Source organism: Oryzias melastigma, linkage group LG6, assembly GCF_002922805.2.
Source record: "Oryzias melastigma strain HK-1 linkage group LG6, ASM292280v2, whole genome shotgun sequence".
In the NCBI taxonomy this organism is placed as follows: Eukaryota; Metazoa; Chordata; class Actinopteri; order Beloniformes; family Adrianichthyidae; genus Oryzias; species Oryzias melastigma.
Window position 1 is genome coordinate 34,143,125 of NC_050517.1, and position 13,884 is coordinate 34,157,008.

Consider the following 13,884-nt stretch of genomic DNA (forward strand, 5'->3'; position numbering starts at 1 on the left):
GGGCCGGCTGCTCATTCGTTAGTAACAAGCCCAAGACAGTCCCACAAAAGCCTCGTTTCCACTGAGCGGTCCGGTTTGGTAGGAATAGTCCGGTACGGCAGGAGTAGTCTGGTACAGTAGTAACAGTATGGTATGGCAGGAATAGTCTGGTACGGTAGGAGTAGTCTGGTAAGGTAGGAGTAGTCTGGTACGGTAGGAGTAGTCTGGTACGGTAGGAGTTGTCTGGTACGGTAGGAGTAGTCCGGTACGGTAGGAGTAGTCTGGTACGGTAGGAGTAGTCTGGTACGGTAGGAGTTGTCTGGTAAGGCAGGAGTTGTCTGGTACGGTAGGAGTAAACTGCTACGTGAGCTGCTGTTCTCCTTCAGAATCTACTCTCATTATCGTGTTAACGGTTGAAACGTTTCAGTATGTTAAAGATTTTGTGTTTAAGAGTCAATGGTGACTCCTCACATTAGGTTCACACAGCAGCGTGCACGCAGCATCTGCTCTTTCCTGCAATCTACATCAGACGCGCATTTTTCCACAACGGTCAACAGGTTTCTGCTCGAGCTTTTTGTTCATTTTTGCCGTCACGAGTTCATTAATAACCTAAAAATATGACCCTATGTTTCTGCTAAGCAGAAGCATGTCGTTAGTAGATCTACACTTCTTTAATGTATCTGTTGTTGAGACACAGAGAGAAGTGTGTGTGTTGTGATTGTGTATGTTTACTTTAATCTCTTCAGTCTGTTCAGACACAAAAACATCTCATTTGTCAATCGGAGTGTTTTATCGTGAAAAATTGGTTAAATTTTAAAAATAAACAAAAAATTTTCAGGTGTCTTGATGTAACTTCCTGCCAGAATTGATGCGGATCGCTCGCGCACAAAAAGACCAGACGCCTGGTGTGAACCACACTATAGGTTAACAAGAGCGCCGTATGGAAGCGGCCTCCGTTCTGCGTCCGGTGTGAACCAGGCGTCAGGTTTTAAAGGGTTAAGACAGAAAGCATCTGTTATTGTTTGAGTACAGCTTCATTACTTCTCCGTTAATTGCTCTCCAAGTCTCTCATTGTGGTTTCAGTCTGCAGGCCCGGATGGAGGACATTAATCCTGAGGTTATTGTCGCTCAGAGGAAACACACAAACACACACACACAAACACACACACACACACACACACACACACCCAGGAGTCTATTACTGTAAGTCAGCCGCACCATCTCCCTCTTATCCTCTGGGCCGTCTATCACTCTCTTCTTTTACGGCACCTTCAGTTTGATGTTCTGCGGCGGTCGTTTCGTCGAAGCTGCCCGGCAGCTGTGACCCCGCCGACCTGCAGAGCCGTCTTAACGGGAATCGTTTAGTGCTGCATCGCTGCCATAAACCGTGGAAATGTGAGTGCAGCTTCAGAAAGACGGCGGCAGAGGGACCGCTGCTGCAAACCGTCTAAAAAGCACACTGGTATGTGACCCGCGGGGTCAGGCGGCCAGCTACCAGCTGTCACGCTCTGACCGCACGGATGCCTGCTTCGCTTTGAGGCTTCGCACGCCGGTCCGTATTTTTGACCTACATTCTGCTCGCCGCCATCAGCTCCAGAGAAATCTGTGTTAATCAGCGGCGCCTCTGCTGCTTCTGCTTACAGGCTGACAAAGAAGATCAGCTGACCTCATTAGGATTGGAAAACAATGAGCTCAGATTTTCATTTCTTTGAGGACGCCCCCCCCCTCCCTAATAGCTCCTCCTAATTTAGTCATCTTAGCGAAGTGGAGACAAGCGGCAGGAAGGACTTAAGGAATATTCGGCTCCACCTCAGCAGGTGGAGAACAAACCCCGACCAACAGCAGTTTCCTCAAGTACAGACACAGATCCACTTATGTCAGGAGGAGCAAAAGCTGCTTCAGGGCGCAAACGAAAACCCGCTAAAGGTCAAGAACGCAGAAAAAAAAAGCATCAACTCCTGAAGTTAAAGCTCCACTCCCACAAGAATTGTGTTTTCATCGTGTTCTTAAGGCATTTATCTGATTACTTAAATCATGAGTGTCAAACTCGATCGCACAAGGGGCCAAAATAAAAAACACACCTTAGGAACAGGATAAACACTTATTGAACACTCTAAAACTACACTTTTAAGACTTAAAACTGTAACTTTTTACCATAATTATGAACTGGATATATAGTATTACCTATAATGCTAGTGTGAATGCTGGAAGCTGAATTTGGCTGCTGAAGATGCTAATGCTGATAGCTAAAAAATATTAGCTAAAAGCCAAATAAGCTTTAAATCTAAAAAAAAAAAAAAACCTATGTTAGCCAAAACAGCTAGTATGCAGCTGAAATAGTAGCTAAACTCCAAAATAGCCTAAAAAATCTTAGTAAATGCCAAAAGAGTCCAAAAAGCTAACAGAATGCCAATTTTTAAAACTTTAAAACTGTAACTTTTTAACATAAATATGAATAATAAAAAGGCAGGAATATTATTCCAGAATAAATCAACTTAAATAAAATAAAATGAACTAGAGGGTCGGACCTGGCTTTAAAGGAAATTAAAATGAAAAATCCATTTCTGAGTTTTTTAATTCAAATTAGTTGGAATCTTTTGATCTATTTCCAAATCGTCCCCTGTGGTCTTTTAATTGTATGATTCCATTTTTGTGTCGGTTCTAGGACATAGTTTCTGCAGAGCGGCAGGAATTCATAAGAAATTCACCTCTGAGTTGTAGTAAGGAAGTAAGCTTACACTGATATCCCATCATCCCTTCGTTTACACTCTCTCCCGCTAGCTTACAGACTCTCACAACAGCATCAGAACCATCCAGTCGTCCGGTTCTGATCCAGATTCCAGTTCAGACGAAGAAAACAAAGACGCTCATGGATCTATTTGTCTGCAGGGAGACTGTGGACCGACCAAATCAACTCAGAGCTTTTTGTCTTCTACTGATCTGATACGTGATCTTAAATCATAAATTCTTTTATATCCATCATGAGAACAATCCTCCAACAACATGTTAAAAACACAATTTTCATTGGAGGGAGTCTTTAAAGTCCTCCAATGACAATTTTTTTATAAAAAAAATGTTCAGAGTAGTGCTTGAATTATGAACATTTCATGTTGATCTGAAGCCTCTGTTTCCAAAATCTCCTCTGAGGGGGCGTGGCTTTTGGAGCTGAGCTAAGCACACCCCCCCGTCTGATTATGATAGCTCTGAGTCTCACTACCATAGATCTTCACCGCTGCTACATAACAATGTCCATCAGTATGGGTAATGTCCAGCTGCATGGTTCTGATCCGGACGAGGAAGAGAAGATCTTCATGGACCGAATACCACATACATGTTACAAACTCAAAGAACGGGATTTTCCTCAGAGGGGGCTTTAAAGAACAGAAGAGAGCTGGTTACCTCTGGAGTTGGTGGCCATGTCCGCCACCTTCTGAAAGGCATCGAGGAAGGCGACCGCCGCCAGGATGGTGGTCCTGAAAGCACAGATGTTTGTTGAGAACCTGCGCAGGAAGCTGTTTGTGTGCGCGCATCGCCTCACCTGAGCTGAGCGTGGAGCTTGGTGGCCTTGGCGCTGAAGTCCTCCCACACCGGGTACGAGCTCTGGAAGGAGGACAGAACGTGAAAACCAAGAAGTCGTCCTGTCACACCACGTTCTGGTGCAGCTTCAGAGTTCACTCAACTTGTACTTCAAGTCAGATGAAACAGTAAAAGTGATGAGTCTGCAGTTCATCAAAGAGCGCTTTAGCTGGCGGTTAGACACAGATTGGTTTACAAGCTCCTCCTCCGAAAGGTCAGCCTGACGTCTTCCTGTGTTTTATACCTTTATCAATCAGCGCCACGACCGTCTGCTGTCAAAGACGCCCGACTGGATCCTACAAACCGCCACGTTGTTCTTTAAGCGTGGAGTCACCTTTGAAGAAAACCTGGAGCTGATTTACCGCCGGATCATCGCACGCCGCCGGGGGCTACGAGCGCACAAGCCAAACATAAAACGCACTCGGGGCTCGATCTCATTAAAGCCAGAGCTTGAGCCCTGGAGGAAGGAGAGGAGAGGCATAACCCCCCCGTGCACCTCTGCTGTGGAGCCCAGCCAGAACCCCCCCCACCCCCCGACTATTTATAGTCAGTCTGGAAACAGTCCTGCTCCCTATTACCCCCCATCACAGCAACGACAGAGGCCAACTCGGCTTCTTCTGGATCAAATACTCCACTGGAGGCAAAGCCGGCGTTCACCTTCAACAGGTGTTCATGTATGGAGTGAGTTTAGTGCCGCCATGTTGCAAGAAGAAGTCACAGTTTTGACATCAAAATGTTCTAATATGCAAAAAAAATATAAAATGTTAGAAAAAAATCATCATTTGCAAATTAAAATATTTAATATTTGCTTTCAAAAATCGTATTTAGGTTTCAAACAAATATTTTTTGCAATTTTTTTCATTAAATATTTTTTGCATTTGCAAACTTCTTTTTTGCTTTAAAAAAATATTTTTTCATTTTCAATTTTTTTGCTTTCAAAAATATTTTTTACATGAGCATTTTTTGTTTTCAACAAATATGTTTGCTTTTACAAAAACATTTTTGCTTTCAAAAATTTCTTTCTGCGTTTGCAAACTTTTTTGTTTTCAGCAAATAATGGTAAGATGAGGAACAACTCATCAGAAAACATTGGTGCAAAAATATTTGTTGAAAACAAAAAAAGTTTCAAAATGCAAAAATGTATTTTTGAAAACAAAAACAAAAACGTTTTCAAACGCAAAAATATTTTTGAAAGCAAAAAAAAAAGTTTGCGGATGAAAAAATATGGTAAACAAAAAAAAAGTTTGGAAGCACAAAAATATTTTTGGATGACAAAAAATGTTTGAAAATGCAAAAAAGTTTTCAAACGCAAAAATATTTTTGGAAAACAAAAATAAGTTTGAAAACACAAAAATATTTTTGAAAGCAATAAAAAGTTTGCAGTTGCAAAAATATGTTTTGAAAACAAAAAAAAGGTTTTAATATAGAAAAATATTTTTGTAAACAAAAAAAAATGTTTGAAAATGCCAAAAATATATATTTTAAAAGCAAAAAAAAGTTTGCAGTTGCAAAACTATTTTTTTAAACAAAAAGAAAGTTTGCAGACATTAACATTTTGATCTCAAAACTGACGTTTTCTTGCAATATGGTGGCACCAAAGCCCCTCCATATTTCTGCAGTCTGTGACTCTCAAGGTTAACCAAACAACACGACAGCTGAGGGGAAGAAGCAGCAGATTCCAGCGTGCTGAATCCGACAGTAAAGATGAAGAGTTTTCTTGTGAGTCATCACCGTTTGGTTTGAGGAGAAGCTGTTCTGTCCGATCTGATTCCTCATTTCTGATCCAGATGAATCACGGATGCAACACCACCTACTCCATCAGAGCTTTCACGCTGCAGTTATATAACCAACAGGTGCAGCCTGAATCCATCATGAAGAGAAGCTCTCCTGATGCATCTCTGAGCTGAGAACACTGGAAGGATGGATGGAGTCCTGAAGTCCCGCCGCTGCGTCAGGTCGAGGTTTATCTGTTCATCCGAACCCCTCAAGAGAGAAATCACAGCTGATTCAGCTGCTGTGATGTCACAGAGAGAGTGAGGAGCTGCTGACAGGCCTGATGGATCCGCTCGCACCTTCCATCTGCTGTCACCAACAACAACAGACCACCGGGACGCCTCTTCCCTTATAGCCCCGCCCCCAACACACACACATCCATATGATGACAGAATCTCCCACATTTTTATAGAACCCTGAAAGGTCAGAGGTCATCCCTGCATCCACAGTGACTCTTAAGCTGCGAACTAAAACCTGACAGAGTTTGATTTCATGAGGAACAACTTTCCGACCCTCTGCTGCTCGTCATTTCAGAAATGTTCAATCGTGACTTCTGCGCCCCGTCCCGTCCTGCTGGCGCCTCCATAAGTTCTTGTGTGGTAAACAGGCAGGCACGGGGGCCCGAATGTTGTGGCAACCCGTTTCCACGCGCGCGGACCTGCTGCACATTATGCAAATAAGACAAAGGGAAGCATGTTGGGGGGGGCTCCGTGTGGGGGGAGGACGCGCCGCTGACGGAGACAAAGGCAGTAAAAACACAACAAAGGTCACGTGGGAAGCGCACTTCACAGTTACCTTCATGTCGTTGACGATGGCCTGGAATAATCCCCCCAAAGCGCCGCACTCCTTCTCCACGGACTCCATGGTTTCCACGCGGTGGCGCGTCACGCGCGGCGTGGCGCGCGGCTTCTACAGAGCGAGGAGCGTCCGCCGGTTCCGGTCGGGCTTTGTTCGCATCCGCCCTTCGGTGTCCTCCGGTGGAGCGCGCGGGGGATGCTGCGCCGTGCCGCGCTGCGCCGCTCCGTCCGCGCGCAGACAAAAAGAAGCGTGCCGCCCGCGCGCTCTCCGTCCGCTGTGGCCCCCGCCTCTCCGGTTGGACTACAGTCGGAAGCAGCTGCGGCTCCTCATGATGGTTAACGCGAAGCGGGTAGACGGTGGCGGGGGGGAGCGCACCGGGAGACGGGACGGATGCGTGGCCGCGGCGCGCGCAGCAGATGTCTGGAGGATCCCGTAAGGCGATCCATGGGAATGGAAAAGGGGGCGGGTCAAGGGGAGGGGACAAAGAGGAACACCCCCCCTGTCCGCAGACAAAAGTGAAACCATTTTTCTTTTCTCTTCATCCCAGCTGGACTTCTGTGGTTTGAGATCAGGAGTTTGGTGGAGATTTTTGCGTCACAGTTTGTTCCTGTTTTTAATCAACTCTTTACGCGTCATCAGAGAATTCAAAGCAGCAACATGTTGTTCCAGCTGTCATCATAAAATAATTAGACTTTACTGTTTTTAATTCAGAACGAGAGCAGCTTCTAGATATGTGGTGTCATCTCCAAACATCATCCTGGTGATGATGAAGCTGCAGATTCCGAGGCTTCAGACTCAAACCATCACAGTTTATTCATCACATTTATGGAAAGAAAACAGTCTCAATCCGATTTGTGCGAGTGTAATTCTGGATTTGTAACTCACAATACATTGTGTGCATAAAATTATCAAGTTTAACTAGATATTATCCACAATCTAAGTTCAAAGTGAAAGAAACTCTGATGACCCAGCATTCTAGCAGCATTTAAACGCATCACTTACCATAAATGAAAACAGTCTCACCTCAGATTCGTGTGTAAATGTGGGGTTTTGTGTGTGCGCAACAAGCGATTTGTGTGTAATTTTTAAAGACTTGTGTTAGTTTCAAGTTGATGCTGCTTTGGGTTGTGCGTGTGTATTTGTATTATTGTGAATGACATCATTTTTGTACTTATGCATAAAATATCTTGTATGAGCAACAAATAAAAAAACACACACAAAACCAAATTTATGCGCACACATCAAGAATTATGGAAGCACAAATATAAATTTGTGGGCACAAATTAAGACTCACATACGCACAAATCAACAATTACACACTCACAATTCAAAGTTATGCACAAATCGACAATTGCACTCACACAAATCTAAATATATGTGTACAAATCAAGAATTACACACGCACAAATGCAAATTTATTCACTCAAATCAAGACTTATGCACACCCAAACCCAAAGTTACGCACAAATCAAGAATTACATATGCACAAATCAAAATTTTCTGTGAACAAATCAAGAATTACACAAGCAAAACAAATCAAGATTTGCGGAACACAAACCCAAATATACTCATACAAATCAAGAATTACACACAAACAAATCTGAACTTGTGCACAAATCACTGTGATACTATTTTCTTTCCTGTGATACTATTTTCTTTCCATACACACCTACTCATTTAAATTTTGTGCATTTAGAGTTGCTGCTTCTTTTAGGACAACATTACACTTTGTTTGAATACAAATGAATATTTTTTAGGAGTACTTAATCATCTCTTTGCTGGTACATTTTTATAGTTGGATTTCAGATCATGAACTCACAGCATCTTCTTTAATAAAGAGATCGTTGTTTTGATGTTTCACAGCTTTAAGAACTTTATTTTTTTTAAACAATGGTGGCACTTCCTTTCAGGTCTACTGGACATGTTTTATGTTGCAAGTGGAATTATGTATTATGAATGTATTAATGTTGCATTCATATTCATTTGTCATATTATTTTGGTCTCGTACATCTGCTGCTCAGCTGTTACAAATCCGAATATAAACTCCCGACACAGGAAGGCGGTTGAAGGCGCTGTAACAGGTAAAAACACACAAACTTCATGATAAAATACTATAAAAAAAAAAAAAAATAGACCAATCAGATGTCATGGGTGACAGAAATTAGAATGACCCGGAAGTGACCCAACAAAAATAACCGAAAGTGTAAAATCAGCCGGTCTGCTGCACACTCCAAACGTGGACTAAAAAATCTGTTAAAATACACAATTCTTTAAAATATCAGTAAAACACAGCATACCTGTGGTATCCAGCTCCCCCTCCCAGTCATTCAATCAGCAGACTTTCCTCACAGTCATAAAATACATCATTTAAAAATATTTAAAAAACAAATATGATAATAAAATAAACTTAATTTGATTCAATTCTGCCTCAGAAAAATCAAGAGGATTGTAGGAATAGAAATTAATCAATTAATTGTTACATCTCTGTAATTAACTGAATTTCTCCTGGTGAGAAGGAACATAATCCACCCATCCATCCCTCCATCCATCCATCCATGCTGATCCGATCCGATCCGAGCAGCCAGAAGATGTTTGACATGATTTCATTTGAAACAGTGAACGTCTTCACTCAGGGAGGGGGTGAAGGGTCATTCTCGGCATTATCAGTGTTGTGTTTTGATCGTGGGGTCACGCTGGAGCATTCCTGACAAACATCCTGTCAATCTTTAACTCCTCCGGCCTTCTCTCTGTCAGCGCATGTAGACGTGCACTCTTCCACAGCAGAACAGCCTCAGAACGCTGCAGCCAGCATCCTCCAACAGTCTGGCTGAGACGGCATTTATCAGGGAGCACTTTTACAAACTGTTCTTTAGCATTTCATAATGAATCCCAGAACATTTCATGTGCAGTCAGAACATGTGGTTTCTGCTTTGCATGGACTAACCAGGAACAGACACAAATAACTCTGTTACAGAGAAAGATTCTTTTTCTGAGCTTGTGGTGATCAGACTCAGAAACTATGTCTGCTTGGGTATCTAATCTCGTGCACAGACATGAGGTGGTGGGACTTGAACTGCAGCCCAGGTCTGTGCTCACCACAGAGCTCACTGGTGGAGCGTACAGCCAGAAGACGGAGCGTGTCCTCGTGCAGCACGGACGCTGTTATTCCTGCACTCCAGCAGCGCTATGGAGAGAAAATAGACTCACCCTGATTTGTTCATGTGTCATTCTTGATTTGCATCTCGTACGATACATTTTGTTAATGTAATTATCAAGATTTCACTGAATAATATTCACTATTTAAGTTCAAAGTAGCTGAAAAGAAAACTCTGAAGACCCAGCATTCTAGCAGCGTTTAAACGCATCACTCACGGGCGAATGAAAAGAGTCTCACCTCAGTAACAAGCGATTTGTGCTACAGTTAGCTTCAAGCTGTTGTCATTTAGATGGTGCTAGTGTAAATTGTATTTTTTTTTTATTTTATAATAAAAGAAAAAAACAAAAGTCACGCACAAATCTAAATTTATGCACACAAATCAATAATTACGCACAGACAAATCCAAAGTTACAAACAAATCAAGATTTCCGCATGCACAAATCAAGACTTATTCGCACAAATAAAGAATTATGCATGCACAAATCCAAGTTTATGTGCACAAATCTAGAATACTTACGCAAAAATCAAACTTATTTGCACAAATAAAGAATTATGCACGCAAAAATCAAACTTATTTGCACAAATAAAGAATTATGCACGCAAAAATCAAACTTATTTGCACAAATCAGGAATTAATGCAAAAATCCACATTTATGCGCACAAACCAAGAATTACGCACGCACAAATCAAAACTTATTCGCACAAATAAAGAATTATGCACACAAAAATTAAGGATTACGCATACAAAAATCAAAATTTATGCGAACATATCAAGAATTACACACACACAAATTAAAACTTATTTGCACAAATCCAGAATTGCGCATGCACAAATCCAAATTTACAACAAATCAAGAATTATGCATGCACAAATCAAAACTTTTTCGCACAAATCAAGAATTCCACATGTACAAATCCAAATTTATGCGCACAAATCTAGAATACTTACAAAAAAATTTAAACTTATTTTCACAAATCAAGAATTAACGCAATAATCAAAATTTATGGATACAAATTAAGGATTATGCATGCAAAAATCCAAATTTAGGCGCACAAATTTAGAATACTTACTCAAAAATCAAAACATATTTGCACAAATCAAGAATTAACGCAAAAATAAAAATTTATGGATACAAATTAAGGATTGTGCATGCAAAAACCTAAATTTAGGCGTACAAATCAAAACTTATTTGCACAAATCAAGAATTCCACATGCATAAATCCAAATTTATGCGGAGAAATCTAGAATACTTACGCAAAAATCAAAACGTATTTGCACAAATCAAGAATTTCGCACGCACAATTCCAAAGTTACTCACAAATCAAGAATCAGGAATGCACAGATCGGGTGAGTCTACTTTCTCTCCATACAGTCCTCCCTGGAACACGCCGACAGTTCTGCGAGAGTTTCCTAAACTCAGCAAAGACGGTTTTAGTGAGGAAAATGTGAGTTTTTCTGCCCCCCACCCCCAGTAAGGCCGAACAACTGAAAGCAATCATCTGCCTTAAACACATCAAGCTGAGCAGACTCCGATTTTCAGCTTATATAAGAGCCTTGAAGGCTTCTGGCCACATTCTTATCCACCGCCGCTCTTTACCGCCTTTCGTTTTGTGTCATGCTAAAGGAAGCTTGATTTGAAAGAAAGCAGAGGAGAAACTCTGGCATTTACTGTCTAAAGCAGCAGCGATCAGGAAATCTTCCCTCCCTTCGGAGTCGTGAATTTCCGAGCCAGCAGCTGCTTGTTTTTCTGCTTTATTTTGTCTCGTCGTGCTTTTTTTGGACCCTGCGTCACATTCCCTCCAGCCCTGACCTCGTCTCAGAAGCTCTGGGTTCAAGGCCCATGTGATATACTGTGACCTCTCACATCCCAGCAGAGCTTTGGGATCAACACCATGCTTTTTTTTCCTGCTTTATCGCTTAAAGGGAGAATGAAACCAGGGAAGCTGCTGGTGAAAGAACATTTCTGGTGAAGCTGACTTTAGTCTGAAGGTTATGTAGGAAAGTTCCAGTTCTTAGTTTGAACCTGATGGGGAGAGTTTACCTGCAGGGACTCATCGGATCAGTTTGCTCCATCAAAAGCTTCTGCGGAATAAAACAAAACGAGTATTTTATGATTCATGAAGACATTGTTAATGAATTCCTGTCAAAGAATGTCCTGTGGAGGGGGGGGGGGGTCTTGTTTTTCCATTGTAACTGCAGGAGTCCATCCAAACTAAATGAACTCAAAAATGTTTTTCTGTGTGGGAAACCTCAAACTGCTGACTTTTAAACCAGAGCTTCAAAACAAGAAGAGAAAGTTCAGGCAGAGAAACGATCAGGGGCTTCCTAGGAGATCAGGGGCGGAGTTACGATCAGGCAAAGGTGTATGGAGGGAAAATAGACTCACTCCGATTTAATCGTGTGTAATTCTTGATTTGTGCACATAAAATTGGATTGTAATTTTGGATTTGTGTGAAATTGGAAATTATTGATTTGTAATTCATGCAATACATGTTGTGCATAGGAACAAAAAAATACATATAAAAATCCAAAAAAATACTAAACACAATTTACGCAACTTAAAATTACAACAGCTTGAATCTAACTTACACACAAATCACTTGTTACACACACACACACACACACAACCACATTTTGATTCATCAGTAAGTGATGCGTTTAAATACTGCTAGAATCCTGGGTCATCTAAGTTTTCTTTTCAGCCACTTTTAACTAAGATTGGAAATATTATCTGCTGAAAATGTGATAATTTTATGCATAAAATGTACAAATCAAGAATTATGTACGCACAAATCAGAGTGAGTCTATTTTCTCTGCATGATATGGAGAGAAAATAGACTCACTCTGATTTGTGCGTACATAATTCTAGATTTGTGCGTAAATTAGGATTTGTGCATGTGAACTCTTGATTTCTAACTCATAAAATGCATGTTTTTTACAAAAATGGAAAAACATTTTAAAAATACAAAATGCAATTTACACATGCACAAATTCAAATTACAACAGCTTGAAACCAATTCCACATGCAAATCTTTAAAACTCTGCACAAACCACCTCTTACGCACAAATCTATGGTGAGAAGTATCTCGTGTCTCACAAATACTTTTGTATTTAAATACTGCCAGAATGCTGGGTCATTAGAGTTTTCTTCTCAGCAGTTTTAAACTTCAATTGTGAATATTATCTGGTGAAACTTGACATTTTCCCACTTTCTTAAACAGATATTCCAGATAATTAATGTAAAGAAGTCTAAATAAATGTTTTTAGAACACTTATCCCTTTAAAATACAAAAAATCTACCAGAACTGATCACTTTCTCTCTGCCACTCCACTCCTGACAGCACCTCCGACATGGGGCTCTGTCCGAACGCTGATGACCAGTTACGAGGATAGCAGGCGGTGCCGGACCCTTCTAAACTCCTGCAGATCAAAGCGGGCCGATGCGGCTCAGACCAGAACTCAGAGAGGGTCTGTCAAGAAGTACGCACACACAAATCCAAAGCTATGCAGAAATTGGGGTGATACTTATTTCTCTCCATACCTGGACCAAGCAGGTCTCTGACATGACGACAAGGAGACCAGAAAACACATGGATCAAGGCCAGCTGTTGCTTCCTGTCGATCAGAAAAGAAGTTTGGTTCTATAAGGGGCGGAGTCATCCATGGAGTCAGACTGTAGTCTTTCCCACTTTTTACTATACCCAGCTCATCATGGTGCCCTATGTTTTATCACAAACTCTGCTCGTATTCTTGGTCTTCACTCAAAGTCAGACGACAGAGACGATGGCTAATCTTCATCTCGGTAAACTACAAGCGCCGTCTTCTAACATTTATAACTCTCGCTCTTCACTCAGATTGCTTCTCTCTGTTCCCATGTGACCTCCTTTGGTCACGCCTGAAACCTTCCTCCATCGGTTCCAACCTGCTCAAACACTTAAGTTCAGGACTCTTAACTCTAGATACTTCAAAGTCCTTCACCGTCCTTATCTCTCCTCTCTGTAACCTCACCGTTCCACTTCAGTTTCTCTTTCACGCACAGGTGCTCTGTCTTCTCTGTCCTCTCCTTCCCAGATCAAACCTCCACCCCTCTAGACGTTCCTCCACCTGCTCCCTGTTCTCTCCACAAATCACAGTGTCATCTGCAAACATGATCGTCCACACAGATTCCTGACTTACCTCGTCAGTCTCTCCATCACCATGGAAACAAGAAGGAGCTTAAAGCTGACCCTTGATGTAGCTCCACCTCCATCTTGAACTCTTTTTCACTCCTACAGAACATCTCACTGTCTTACAGATCTCATTCTCTGCTGGTCCACACTTCTTCATGAGAACCACAACTCTGGCTCTGTTGGTGATTCACATCATTGATTTGGATTCCCTCCTTCTGTCCGTCCGTCCATCCATCCATCCATCCATCTGTCCATCTATCATTCTTTCCATCCATCCAACCCTCCCTCCCTTCCTTCGATCCTTCTGTCCATCCATCTTTCTTTCCATCCATCTATCCATCCATTTATCCATCCTTCCTCCCTCCTTCCCTCCCTCCCATCCGTCCATCCATCCATCCATCCATGCTTCCGTCCGTCAATCCATCCATCCAT

General features: G+C 41.8%; 1 protein-coding gene across 5 annotated transcripts in view; it reads right to left on the reverse strand.

Moving 5' to 3' along the window:
* The window catches only part of mtss1la (MTSS I-BAR domain containing 2a), a 42,181-nt gene extending 35,600 nt beyond the window's left edge, over positions 1-6,581 (reverse strand). For 2 of the 5 annotated variants that reach the window (XM_024281325.2, XM_024281321.2), the window contains exons 1-3: positions 6,124-6,580; positions 3,518-3,579; positions 3,379-3,452 (exon numbers count right to left, since the gene is read on the reverse strand). In XM_024281325.2, coding sequence (XP_024137093.1) covers positions 3,379-3,452; positions 3,518-3,579; positions 6,124-6,192 — 205 coding nt within the window. In that variant the 5' untranslated portion in view covers positions 6,193-6,580. Of the gene's footprint in view, positions 1-3,378; positions 3,453-3,517; positions 3,580-5,286; positions 5,441-6,123 lie in introns of those variants that run through there. The other 3 variants (XM_024281324.2, XM_024281322.2, XM_024281323.2) reach the window with 3 other exon arrangements.
* Positions 6,582-13,884: the final 7,303 nt, after the last annotated feature.